The 14,610-nt window shown below is 32.5% G+C and overlaps 1 protein-coding gene across 3 annotated transcripts in view; it reads right to left on the bottom strand.

Moving 5' to 3' along the window:
- Positions 1–258: 258 nt before the first annotated feature.
- The window catches only part of LOC123703201, a 48,311-nt gene continuing 33,959 nt past the window's right edge, over positions 259–14,610 (bottom strand). For all 3 annotated transcript variants that reach the window (XM_045651129.1, XM_045651130.1, XM_045651131.1), the window contains exons 2-3: positions 2,601–2,726; positions 259–977 (exon numbers count right to left, since the gene is read on the bottom strand). In XM_045651129.1, the coding sequence (XP_045507085.1) occupies positions 748–977; positions 2,601–2,726 (356 nt within the window). In that variant the 3' untranslated portion in view covers positions 259–747. The remainder of the gene's footprint in view (positions 978–2,600; positions 2,727–14,610) is intronic.

Below are 14,610 nucleotides of genomic sequence, written 5' to 3'. Positions count from 1 at the left end.
TTCATTTAATATGCAACAAATAACGCACCCGTAACGGCAACGATTTAGTAACTGTCGTGAAATCACTCTGTTACTTTTATAGTATTGAAAAGATACATAGGTATTCCTAATATTTTAATTTCGAATAACTGTGTACAATATGTACATTGTACAATGTACATGTGACATGATTATTACTTTAATTTAAATACTCAAAAATACTTGGTGAGTGATGTGAAAATACCTATAATCACTTTTTAATTTTTGCAAGTTTTTTTATATATAAACCTACTCTCAGTAGTGTAAAAACTGATTTGGAAATGTTTTGATATTACTATACGACATAATATACTTGACTAGACAAGTAAATTTAAGTATATAGAAATATGAATACAAATTCTCCGGTATTTTTATTATCAAGCGTTTTCACACCAAATGTTAATTGACTATCTGAACCCGTTTGCTCTTTATCGCAAAATCGTATATGATATTTAATATGGCTTGAAGCCTAAATGCATACCAGTTTGGGGCTTAGCGTGGAAAAATATTACGTATTTGTGCAAAAAGTATTTATTCCCGGTCATAATAACTGTATGACAGAGAGTAATAAATCCTATTATATTATATTGGTATTAAATTTTAACAACAATTATACAAATACCTATATTTTACCTGTCTTTGGTAATTTAATATCTTAAAGTACAATTGGCCCCGTGAATACTGGTTTTAATAATTAAAATAAATACATATCGATATTTCTTATTTGGTTCATGTTGCTGCAGCGACTGGACGTCGCTCGTCGATAGTCGTTACCGTTGTCGTTTCTGCAGGTATCGTTTCGTTGGGTATGGTATTGGTATCGGTATTTGTAACAGTTGAATTCGAGCTTTGCGTTGCTAACGCGTTTGTTATTGGCTGGTTGATAGGTTGTACTGGTGGTAGGTATGCTGGATAGTGGATACCGACCACTTCTTCGTAACTTGGTGGAGCCATCGCCTCTGTAATGAGAAATAAATGATAAGTAATTGTTAAATTTATACCGATCGTAGTGTAAATTACTTTCGGATGTGCTGATCAAAATTGAAACGTACAAATTATTTGCAAAACTTAATGCAATGTGGCTTTATTTGTATGTTGAGAAATATAAAATGTAGGAATAAAACAGGTCATTTAATAAACATAAAACCTATTATAAACATACTACAAACGACAAGATAAAATATTAGATAGGTACATAAATACACATTAACACGTTCACTGCGGCACAGAAATATCTGTACTTTCCATTACTGCGTTACGGGTCGTTTTAAACCTTGTCCTATACCAGAGATTGTGGCGGCACGAGGCATATTAAACCACACCGCCCGTAGGAGACCAAAATCGTTTTTTTGGCGCCAAATAAGACAAAGTGTGCGGCTTTTGTCGTGATTATTATTAACAATGAGTTCATTAACCTAAATCTACCGTCGCCCGTGGTTAGATTAGTTAGTTTAGATTCTAGGGGTAAAATAAAATGTGGGGTCTGATGTACCCCATACCGCACTGAACAATAGCAGTTTTTCATATAATTTAGTGATGGGAAAAGAAATATCGATTTTATTTAATTGTATTTATTTATCAAACTTATGGATGTTTTTCATTAAAACAGGCCAAACAATAGGTAATATTGTTTGCAACCAGTGCATTCTGTGAGAATTTTCTTTACTTTTTTGTCAGCCTCACGACTTGTTAAGAAGGTGCGGAGTTTTTAGTAACAACCTACACGTCTCCTCTTCTTTGATCCCTTTAAGAGATGATATGCCTTGTTTGTTGGCTTGTTGACTTGGGCAAGAGTTAAATTTTGATGAGCCATACACCGATTGCCGGGTGTTTTGATTCAATGAATAAACACACTAATAGTAATCATGATTATCAACCTATTTGAAGAAACTTACTCAACATGTCACATTCACGTTTCTATTAACGATATTTATTATAACGAGTAGTTAGGATGTTTGTAAATTACCTGTATCTACATTCAAGTCATTCTTTGTAAAAGCTTCAATAAGTTGTTCCACAAATAGTCTCGAATGCGTTGCACAACACTAACCACGTGAGCTAGCATAGGGTGCGGTACGAGGTGCGCGGTGGTACGAGGTGTTCGCAACCTCGTTCCGCACTGTGTTAGAATTTTTATTTGTTCAGTGCGGCACGAGGTCTAAGAAACCCGGTATTAAGGTCGGTATACCATTAAACTAGGAATCAATAGCACATCTCAGATATATAGATATCACTTTCCTACACTGAACCAGATGGAAGTTATGCCTCCCGCACGACAGAGAAGTTTACGTTTTTTCCTACCGCTATAACGACGAGACACGGACAGGGTGTTTCAAGCCCTGTTTCGCAGCTAACGTGTTAAAATATACTGAGTTATCGATCTATCGAATCGAAGTAAAAAAAATCCCTGTTTCCGCTTATGAGTAATGCTGCATTTATTCTGAGAAATACGACTGATTAATTGACTTTATATTATATAGATGTGATATATTTGCATGCTAAACATGCTGAAAAACTGAATTGTAACATCTTTGTATACCTATTACTGGCAAATAAATGAATAATTAAACTTGTGTACGTACCATATTTGGGCGGTGGGGGCAAGTTGGCCGGACTGACGTAAATAGTGGGCTCCGAGACTGGCAGAGATGTTCGGGAACGGGTACCCATGTACGGTCGCCTCTGCTGCGGATTGCGCGTCTTTTGTCCTGGAATTGAGAACAAATCTGGTTAGCATACATTGAATAAACATCCTGTGACTTTCTTTTAATATAAGAACGCATATAACGTTCTTTTATTAATAGAATATTTATAACTGCGTATAAGCCAGCAAGCGGCTTACTTATTTCAACTCATCCGTTACATCTTCTCTAATATATAAAAATCAATGCCACTTTTCGTTGTAATTCCATAACTCGAGAACGGCTGAACCGATTTCGATAATTCTTTTTTTATTATATTCCTTGAAGTACGAGGATGGTTCTTATGTAGAGAAAACGTTAATATGTACCACGGGCGAAGCCGGGGCGGACCGCTAGTCATTCATAATACTATTGGATATTTCATTTGTTAATTTATTTGCTTAGACCCCTGTAGCTTACTATAGCTGATTAATAATTTGCCTTATTTCTTGAACTATTAAATATAGTTAAAAATAGGGTCCGTAAATGCTACTTCTTATAAATCATGACGAAGCGTTCAGTTCGCAAAAAAATTGTATTGATTTGATAAGATACTGTTTCGGTAAAAGATTCATTTGATAAAAAATAAACTGATGAGCAATTACGATACGAAGAAACCATGTAATAAGTATGTAATACATAATTGTCGGTTAATAAATTATTAACCGACATTCACCAAAACACACACTTTGCTTTGGTAAGTTAGCGGTTGTTAAGATAATAGTAATATAATAAATACCTAATTACAATTTATATGACAGGAAGGAAATGCGATCGGTATTTTCTCCATATTATGTAACATAGACATAATATTCAAATTTGATACCTAACTAGTATGAATGAAAACGAGGAAAACATTGAGCTCTTTAAGTCACTATATCTATGTCGTTTTAAATATTATAATGTTTTAAAATTGTTATTTTCCTTACGATGTAATAAATGACATCTGAGTAGAACAGAGAAGAATAAAAATATTTACCAATATTCATTAATCTAAGAAGGAACGATAATACTCCAACGCAAAATATAAATACGCATACAACAACTAAACACAACGCAAAACGTTGATATTGTTCACTTTTATTGTCACTAAATAAATGTGTCTCAGTATCGTTTACTTCCATTTTACTTATATACCGATATTCGAAACCGATATAACGCGAAAAGAATATAACGGTTCAATACCGGTATTCACATCACTGTTATGAAACATAAATCACTATAACGAACTAAAATTTTTAAATCTTCGCTACGTTTTGTATTCAAATCAACGTTCATAATAAACAAATGTAAAAAGCTTATTGCTTTATATACAGTACTAATTATTTTATCTCACAGATTATAATAATCAAATAGGTTATAACTTATAATAGGTATAACATCAATATAACAGATAATCTTTTTTTAGTTTACTTTTTTTGGGTTATATGGTTTTGAGGCTAGGACTGTTCTAAATTTAAAATATAAAAATGATTGTATTTTATTGTTTTTATCTGTGGTTTTTATACACAATAATGATACTACCGGTAGTCTGTACAAATTAGTCGGTAATTACCGACAACTAATTTATAGACCCGTCTTCAGCAATGAAAATGATGTCGCTTAATACCTCTCCCCAATTTGATGGAAGCATACAATGGATACTTATTTGTTTATAATTTTTATTCTTCACAAAACTTTCCGTTATGCGTCAAAATATTTATATAATAATAGCCTTGTAGTAATGCATTTTTATCTAAATTAATAACATTATTATTTCAATTCCGTAAATATATGAACAATAAATAAAATATAGATTTCATGGATTTGGAAAATCATTTCTTTGCAACACATTCGAATGTTGTCAAAACAAATTATTCTTTGACATTGTCAATCGTTATGATACCGACGTTTTGATCTCGACAATCTCGATAACTAAAGCCCTTCTCCCATTACGATTTACGATACTTCTAGAATAGGTACGATACTCGAGTAGAATACTAGTAAGATATTTGCTCGCTACCCGATGATCGCATATTATGCAACTGAAAAATGACTAAATTCATCATTATTGTGCCTCGTTTTTGTGGGCGGACGTTATATAATAATATTACAAAAAATACATACTAAAAGAAAATATACCAACAGATAGATGCCGCAAATGCCAGAGACAGCCCGAAACCATACAGCACATTACGGGAGCATGCTCTAGTTTAGCACAAAATGATTACACACATCGACACAACCAGGTAGCTCATTATCTTCATCAAAAGTTAGCTGTAAAATATAATTTTAATAAAGGAAAGCTTATACCATATTACAATTATAAACCAAAACCCGTATTAGATAGCCCAACATCTAAAATCTATTTCGACCGCGCTATTCTAACCGATAAAACTATTCATTTTAATAGACCAGATATGACCTATTATACTAGTAGACGCGGCATACGCCAACATCATTGCACTAAAAAACAGCGTAATTAATACATACCTACTTACTAACGTATTATCACCAATACAGTTGTTCTCTCTTTCACTCTCACGCACGAGACATAATACATGTCTCACTCATGTACTTCGTAATAACAACTGCCGATTAAAATACAAAAAGAACGTCCAGCCACGACGCTGAATGGTGCGTGACTAAGTGAAACTCGGGCACTTACCTGAGTTTTTTCTTGCCAAAATAGAGAGCGGGTAACGTATCTAGCTCTTTTATATATCATAGACTAAAAGAAGAAATCCTCCGAATATGGAACCTTAGGACTGTTTACATTATTCCAATAGTTTTGTCATGTACGGGAGTTATCCCAACTAATTTACACCATAGCCTGAAACTTCTAGATCTACCAAAAAATACATACATTACAATGCAAAAGGCAGCTATATTAAATACCTGCCGTATTGTGCGAAAATTTCTTAGTGACAGCGAAACTACTGTAACCGATATTTAAATCGAACCGTAAGTTACCTAGGGTCTCTTGGCTAAATAGCCCGCGCCCCTAGCAAACAAACCCCTGAAAAGGGAGAAATAAAAGAAAAGAAACAAATAATAATAATCATTTATTTATTGTAACAACAGTTAGGTCGTTATGTCGAGCAATCAGCGATTCCAGTGACGAAGAAGCTCTTGCAGTTTTTCTTTTTTATAGAAATAGAAGACGGCAACATAAGAGTAAGAAGTACTGGATTCATCCATATATTGAAATAAAAACAAATTGTAGAGATTTGTAGCCGCACGAGAACTACAACTCATGATGATTAGAAATTTTTATTTTTCTACCGAAGAGATACGCGGGAGACGTGACGCAAAAGCGACCAACATGGTGAGTCGTGCGATGCTAGTCGCGGACGTGTAGGATACCGATAGCGTAGTGTGCGAAGGCTCGCATGTAGGCACATACAAATGTATGTGATAATGTGAGTTACTCCGCGGCGACTAGTCTCCGAGACTTGCAGGATACTTGAATCGCCTGTGCGTATCGTAATGGGAGAAGGGCCTTACGGTTTGTGTGGGTTTGTAGATACGGTTGAAAATATCGGAAAAATTATAGATTATTATAATCTATACATATATAATAAATCTGTAGAAGTGTCAATTCTGTACATTGCAAATATTGAAAAAATAAATAGCAGGGGGTGTTACTGGATCGATACCAAACCCAGATATGTGATTAAAAAAAATTTTTGTCTGTCTTTCTGTCTATCTGTCTGTATGTGAAGGCATCACATAAAAACTAACGGTTCGATTTCGATGAAATTTGTTATAATTATTAACCTTTTTACCTTATTATCCTGGGCATAAAATAGGATACTTTTTATCCCGGAAAAATACGTAGAAAAAAGAAATCTTAATTTTTCTTAATTTTTCCGCGCGGACGGAATCGCGGGCGGAAGCTAGTTTTATAATAAAAAAGATATTTCACACTTCCGATGCTATATGATTAAACGCAATAATTTTTTCTCTTATTTAATGTTATTGCAATTAAAATAAAATACACAAATAATGTTTTATTTTTAAGATGGTTTCAAAATGTTATTTAAAACTAGCGGTCCGCCCCGGCTTCGCCCGTGGTACATGTTTACGTTTTCTCTCCATAAGAACCATCCTCGTACTTCAAGGAATATAATAAAAAAAGAAATATCGAAATCGGTTCAGCCGTTCTCGAGTTATGCGCTTACCAACACATTTTGCGATTCATTTTTATATTATAAGAAAAGATGTTCAGAAGCCTCTTATGATATGTACATATTACTTATCCATACTAATATTATAAATGCGAAAGTAACTCTGTCTGTCTGTCTGTTACTTAATCACGCCTATTCTACTGAACCAATTTGCATGAAATTTGGTATGGAGATATTTTGATACCCGAGAAAGGACATAGGCTACCTTTGATTGCGAAAAATGTACCACGGGCGAAGCCGGGGCGGACGACTAGTATTAAATAAATATTAGAATAGTTTACTGCTGTCTGCATTTATTCAGCCTAAAAATTCGATAAATTTCTTTCTGAACTTCTAGGATAATAAAATTATACAGATGAATACAAATAAAATAAAACGATCCAATTACGAAAAAAATTTATTAGAAAATTTTAATTTAACAGTTTATAATAGCGTAGTTGAAAATTTGGCTCAAAACCATCACCCCTCACCAACATAATAATTCTAGTAACTTGTTCATCTGTAAAATATAAAATTTATAGATAAATATTTATATTTAACACATAAATAATATTAACCGTGAACCGCTAAATCAATTGCATTGCATCCTTTGCTTATTAACTGTAATAAAATATACAATGATGCACATAATATAATATAATAATACAAGCTAAAAATACAAGTGATACAAATTATCCGTTCCGTCCTTAGTTTAAGTTCCGTCAGTTTCTATGATGTCTTAAAGATTTCTCAAAAGGCTTCGAATTGAGCAGAATTATCTTGTAGAGCTTTTGGAGTCTTTTGATTAGAATTTTATTGCACTTCACAAATAACAAAATATTACTAAACTAAAACTAATAGCTTTAACTATATAAAAACATAACGCAGATTGATATTTTCTTAGAATATTTGTTATCCAATAGATTTATAGGACTTTTAAGAACATAATTAAAAATTATCCTCTTGAAAACACACAATTTATATTTATTTTGATAGAAATATTATTTTCATGATTGATGATTGATGTCAAATGTCAAAAAAGTAAATAAGGAGGTTGCCATACATGGAATTTTGGATTCCATGAATATGTAATTAATAGAACATTAATTAAACGATTGATATAAAAAATATCGAATTTGATTAACATTAAATTAACTGCCATGTTTTTTTGTGCATAAAATTTGCTTTTTTTATATGAAATTGCAATTGTAATAATGCGAAAATTAATATAACTAATTTTAATTTACTATCTATTCCCTAAAACTAAGCTAAATTTCTTGGAAAAAGAACACTAAATTTTTTAGGTCTATACTATAGTTACTGATTGGTTACTGATAATCGTTAGTTACCGACCGATTTCGGTCGATATCGATGTCGATTAGTGTCGAGACTACGCCTACGGTCGATGATTGTTGACTGATAATACACTCAAATAATAATTGATGACAATGGCGAACGTTTCTTTTCTGTACCAATACTAATTATAGTACCTACCTACACTTTTATATACTTCGATTAATTTATTTCAGGTAAAACTGTTCTAATGAACAAATAGAATTAAGATTAATAAATAAATAAAAAGAAGGCCTTCTAGAACAAGATGAGCTTGCATTATTTATTACTGTTGTACTGATAGTTACATTATCTTAATTTCATTAATTAATTAATCTGAAAAACATTATAACTGCCAAAAATATCGAAATGTTATGAAATTTCCGTTTGGCTTGTAATCGCTAAATACGATAAAATCTGGAAGTGTTTTGTAACTAAATAAATGAATCATCAATCATTAATGATTGTTAATATACCTATATATTATATATTGTAAAAAAATGACTTAGATATTTAACGTCCATCCACAAAAACGAGACACAATTATGATCAATTTAGTCATTTTTCATATGCGAGTCTATCTAACTAGTATTCTACTCGAGTATCGTTTTCTAGAAGTATCGTATCGGAGAAGGGCTTATAACTATACTGAATACTGAATATGAAATTAACACACGAAGGAAATTACATGCAAGTTAACACGAAGGAAATTACATGAAATTACACACACGAAGGAAATTACATGCAAGTAAATTTGTATGTTCTTACTTTAAACTCGTATTGGTCTAAGTACGATATATACGAGTAGCCCTTCTCGATAATTGGACTATCTAACAGTGAAATAATTTTTCAAATCGGACCCGCGGTTCCTGAGATTTGCGCGTTCAAGGAAGCAAACAAACAAACTGTTCAGCTTTATAATATTCGTATAGATAGGTATTTGGTTTATTTATCTCACGAAACACAATCTCAACGCACTAAGATATTTTCAAAAAGATAATCATTAATCTCCATTGTCCTTTTTCTTCTTACACGTAGATAAGGACACAAAGCACGTCAGTATATTTGCTATTGATTTCTTTTGCTATTGATTGATTACTATAGTACATAAATTTTTCATATTGAAAAGACTGATTTTATAATATTCATTTATTTAACTTTTATATAGTCGAAAAGTAAAATTTACTTTACCTATTATTGTGCTATATCGCCAATACTCGTTAAGTTTTAAAACAATATATTTTCCACATTCATTTTTAACATTTGCCTGACAAAAAATTTGAATAAATATGTTTTGCAGTTGCTGTCAACATGTTGAAAAGCTTTCGCGAAGCAATGTTTCTAGCAACATTGTCGACAACATGGTGCACAGCAAAATATGTTTTTTTTTTCTAAGTACGACACTTTGACGCGAAATCGAATCAACGTGCATGCACAATATACAGATACAACCAGTAGGGAAACTTCATTCAACACGTTCGAAATGCCATAGCGCACGCACACAAGCAAGCGTGTTTACGAGAATCGTAAGGGTATTGTTATATCTGTCAATTGTGATACCTATTGGTTGTATGTCGATCTCTATACTGTGGTATATGGCTTGAGCAGTTACGTTAATCTCCAAATTTAAAAATGTACTCATTTTTTTATAAAAACTACGTACGTAAAGCGAGCAATCGAACGCAGAAGTACAACAGCATCCATACAACAATAATTGACACCAGCACCATAGAATACCACATCGTCATCTCCGTAATCCCAATATCCTTTACATCCTCATTGATCCCATCCTCGACGGCTCCATCCTCGACGATTTCATCCGGGAAATCGTAGTTAGGGTGACCGTAAATTGGCGACATTTTGACACTTGAAAAAATGTTTGCGAGACAAACACTTGAAGTGTATCACTAGTAATTATAATACTTTTTTAATTGTTTTTAGAAATTTTTGGATACATTTTCACACAAAGGCGTTTGATAACTGCTAGGTATGTGGATGGTCGAGTGCTCTCAATAAATTTATCTGATACTATTGACACTATCGGATACTTTCGTGATAAGTTGAATCAACAGATGTAAAGATCATCTGTGGTAAAGAATATATTGAGATATTATTTATAGATAATATTATGTACTATAGATATTACGTACCTACGCGTTTTTTTTTCAATAAACTACCATCTACTCGCCCAATCTTTATAGGTATCTTAGAATAGGTATTTATTCCCATTATTTTCACAAAAATAACAGTCTAACGTCTTTGGTAACTAGGTATGTTTGTTAGAGCTAATGAAGAATATATTATAAGTAGGTTTTATATATTATGTTCGTATTATAGATATACATATATAGCACTTGGAGGATGACCAACAAAAATTGCACGTATTAATTAATTATTTATTAATTGCGACAGATTTATCAATAATATTCTATCCAATGGAAATCAAGTAAGAAGTAACACTAATTAAACTTTATTGTACCAACTAGATAAGATCAGAGATACCGATCATTAAAGAAAACAAAAGTGATACCTACTAGATAAAAGAAATTGATGTGACAAAGACATTTACGCGTACGTATATATAACGTATTCTTATTCAGAATAATAAAGATCTCGAAGAATATCGGGATTTACTCAATATTATTCCTTGCACGGCAGATCTATCTAAATCAGCTGTCTATTATACACTAGCTGCTCCGCGCGGTTTCACCCCCGTGGCTCCTCTCCTGTTGGTGGTGATGATATATATCTTATAGCCTTCCTAGATAAATGAGCTATCTAACACTGAAAAATTTTTTCAAATCGGACCAGTAGTTCCCGAGATTAGCGCGTTCAAACAAACAAAATCTTCAGCTTTATAATATTAGTATAGATTTAATTTACGAAATACAGTAAATAATTATCGAACCGCCGCGCCACTCGAAATGTTCCTAACCCGTAAAAAATACTTATGTTTTATTAAAGTGTTAATAATGCACTTTTTGTGTAGCATACCTACACTTTGGGGAATAATTACTAACCATTCGCTTACCTATGCCACTTTTCTTAAGTATGAATAGAATAAAAGGTACTTTACTAAACGCCTAGTACTTTTGTTAAATACCTACAAAACAACTAAAGTCTACTCATAAGAATTAAAACATTTACTTATAGAGGCCATCTTGATGCACATGATGACAAAACTCATGACCAGAAGTGTGGAAAGAACGGATATATACACCAAAGACAATGGTGGTGGCCCGGCTTCCACCGCCTTAGAGTCTGACGCAATCATTTTCAACACTTACACTTTCACTTTACACTTTCGTACTTTTAAAGTGTACAACACTATTCACATAGTGTGACACTATAATTTTAAAGTTCCGACGTCACTAATATTTCATTAAAATATTAGGAGTCATTATGTAATCGTATAAATGCAATGAATTCCTTGAAGTACCAATCACAACACTAAATGGTTTAGAATAAAATATCTTTACATGGCATCGATCATGTAATCGTGACATAAAATTTTATCCATTTGCAAAATATTCTTTGTTCTATTTTTATTTTCGTGCGAAAATCACCCTTGTGGCTTAAGAAATAAGTACTGCTATTTTAAAGTCTGGTGACGAGTATAATCAGCTAAAAAATTTTTACCTAGACAATGTATGGGGTACAGTTGTGCACATAATTGGAGGAAATAATATTTGCAATATCGAGGTATAGTAGAGTTTGAACTCTTATACGATTATTTGTCAAATATTTACTTTAATTGATTGAAAAAACGTTATTATTTTTTATGCAAATCTTCTTAATATATACATATAAATCTCGTGTCACAATGTTTGTCTTCAATGGACTCCTAAACTACTTAACCGATTATAAGAAAATTCGCACACCATGTGCAGTTCGATCCAACTTGAGAGATAGGATAGTTTAAATATCAAATCGTTTTAGAGAAAGCGGGCGAAGCCGCGGACGGTAAGCTAGTATCTTATAAATATCGGGTTGCATATAACAGAACGAGAGCATATCTTGGCATTGGTTTATACTCAACATTCAGTTTAACCGGGCTATGTCACAAAAAAGAAAGAGTCGCAAAGTGTTTATGTCATAAAATTCAGACATCGAAATCGAAGTTAAATCTTGTACGATATATAGGAATATGTTCATTAAAAATCGAAATAAGTTATGCAAATCTATTAATCTACACTAATATTATTAGGAGGAAAACTTTGTTTGTTTGATTGTAATGAATAGGCTCATAAACTACTGGACCGATTTTAAAAATTCTTTCACCATTCGAAAGCTATTATCCAAGGTTTTATCCAGAAAATCCCACGGGAACGGGAACTATGCGGGTTTTTCTTTGAAAACGCGGGCTAAGCCGCAGGCGGAAAGCTAGTAGATACCTAATAAGTAATAATATAAGATCACAAAAATAATATTTATTATAAAAAAGTAATAAATATCAATTTTCTACTCGTCTATCCAAACCCTATCTAGATCGCGGTAATGAAAATCCCTTGTCACCACTATCTTGATCGATATTAATTCAATTTCAAAAATATAATATTCTCTTTTATGTACGTTTTTACTGCAACTATTTTTTGTTATGATTTTTAAAGGATTCCTTTTCCACGTACCTTGCTGATAAGTACAAAAACTGAAAACGAAATTTTGAGCGAAACAAACACATTTTTTAATCTTAAAAACACGCTTATTTTAATAATAATTAATGTTTATATAATTTTTTTTTTCTGATTATGCGGAGCTGTAAAAACTAAAAACTATAATATTTGCCTGCCAGTGTAACTGGCGAATGTGCTGTACTTTCCTTATTGTAATAACTTGTAAACCACATTTGAGCAAATAAAGATATTTATTTATTTATTTATTTATACTAGTATTTTCTAGGGTTTGATTTTACGCGAGTATTATACATTTAGAAATTAAAGACTTTTTAACGGATTTTAAACGCGATTTAATCACGCTCGTGTAAAGTGTTCTCGATTTTTTTTTTTTAGATATTCGAGCGCGAGAAACGTCGGGAAAATAATATAATGATTAAATCGCGTTTAAAATCCGTTAAAAAGTCTTTAATTTCTAAATTTATTTATACTTGTAAATTATTATGGTATGGTCACTGGTCTTTGAAAGTACAAAGTTTGAATTACATCTTTAATTCATTGTTCGTTTTAAGTGAGTCAAAATAGAGTCTAAATGAGTCTAAGCTATGTATGTTTGTATGTATGTATATGTTCATCATATGTATAACTAGCTTTCCACCCGCAGCTTCGCCCGCGCAGTCAAAGAATAACCCGCATACTTCAAGTTCCCGTGGGATTTCCGGGATAAAACCTATCCTCTTTCCCGGCCTATGTCCTTTCTTGGGTATCAAAATATCTCTATACCAAATTTCAAGCAAATTGTTTCAGTAGTTAAGGCGTGATTGAGTAACAGACAGACAGACAGAGTTACTTTCGCATTTATAATATTATAGTATGGATTATATTCATAAGCGTGGTGGTCATAACGAGCTGACAAAGAAATATCCTTACAATCAGACCCAATAGGTACCTGTCCATTTATGTTATTAAGTAGGTACATATAGCTATTAAATAATTGAAATAACTGGGACATACTTATTTATCTCACATGTACAAAATATTCCGCGCCTCACAGATAATATCAAAATAATCTTTATATTATCTATAGGAAATCGACATTACACAAAATATAGGTATTCTAGTATCATGTTTACCTACTGTTTACATTTGAATATCAAATTTTGCCTTATTTCAAAAGCTTAACTTTCACCCTTTAAAAAACATCTACCATACCTATTCGCTTTTATCAAATAACTTTTTCTCATTTCTAAAACAATAAAATTCATGAATGCAATAAAATTTGATTTTCAGCATTGATTATTTTTTTACTTAGTAGCTGTTCAGTTGCCCTCGGGACATGCGTGTGTAAAAACAACATGGTATGTTTCAGCATTTTTCCATTGCGGAAATTCTTCCACAAGTTGCAATTACTTATATTAATAAAGGATTTAACATTTCATCGGTAAGTATTTTTAAGCTATTGCATAGCTTCTATCGCGGGCCTTGAGCGCGGGGACCGAATCGAGAAATTCCGTAACGAAAAAACCTCACGCTCCCCACTCCGACGGGCTCGGAGGTGTGGCTTGAAGGCATGCTATGCAATAGCTTTACCGCAGCAGTCCCCGAGTGCGTGCCACACGTCTTTTTTTTAGAAATAATGCTTTTTTTCTTTAAAATTAAAGAATATATTTATAAGTAATACGAATGTCACCATAGAAATGTTAATAACAATGAATGACACAGTCGTCCGTTCTTATTATCACATTTAACACAAATTTCTACCTTATTCCTAGGTGTTTAGGTTCAAAGTTATATCTATTGAAAATTAACGCCCTCTGT

The sequence above is a fragment of the Colias croceus genome, chromosome 25 (genome assembly GCF_905220415.1).
Source record: "Colias croceus chromosome 25, ilColCroc2.1".
Classification (NCBI taxonomy): domain Eukaryota; kingdom Metazoa; phylum Arthropoda; class Insecta; order Lepidoptera; family Pieridae; genus Colias; species Colias croceus.
Note: the sequence above shows the minus strand (reverse complement) of the source record. Positions and strands in the feature narration are given on the sequence as shown.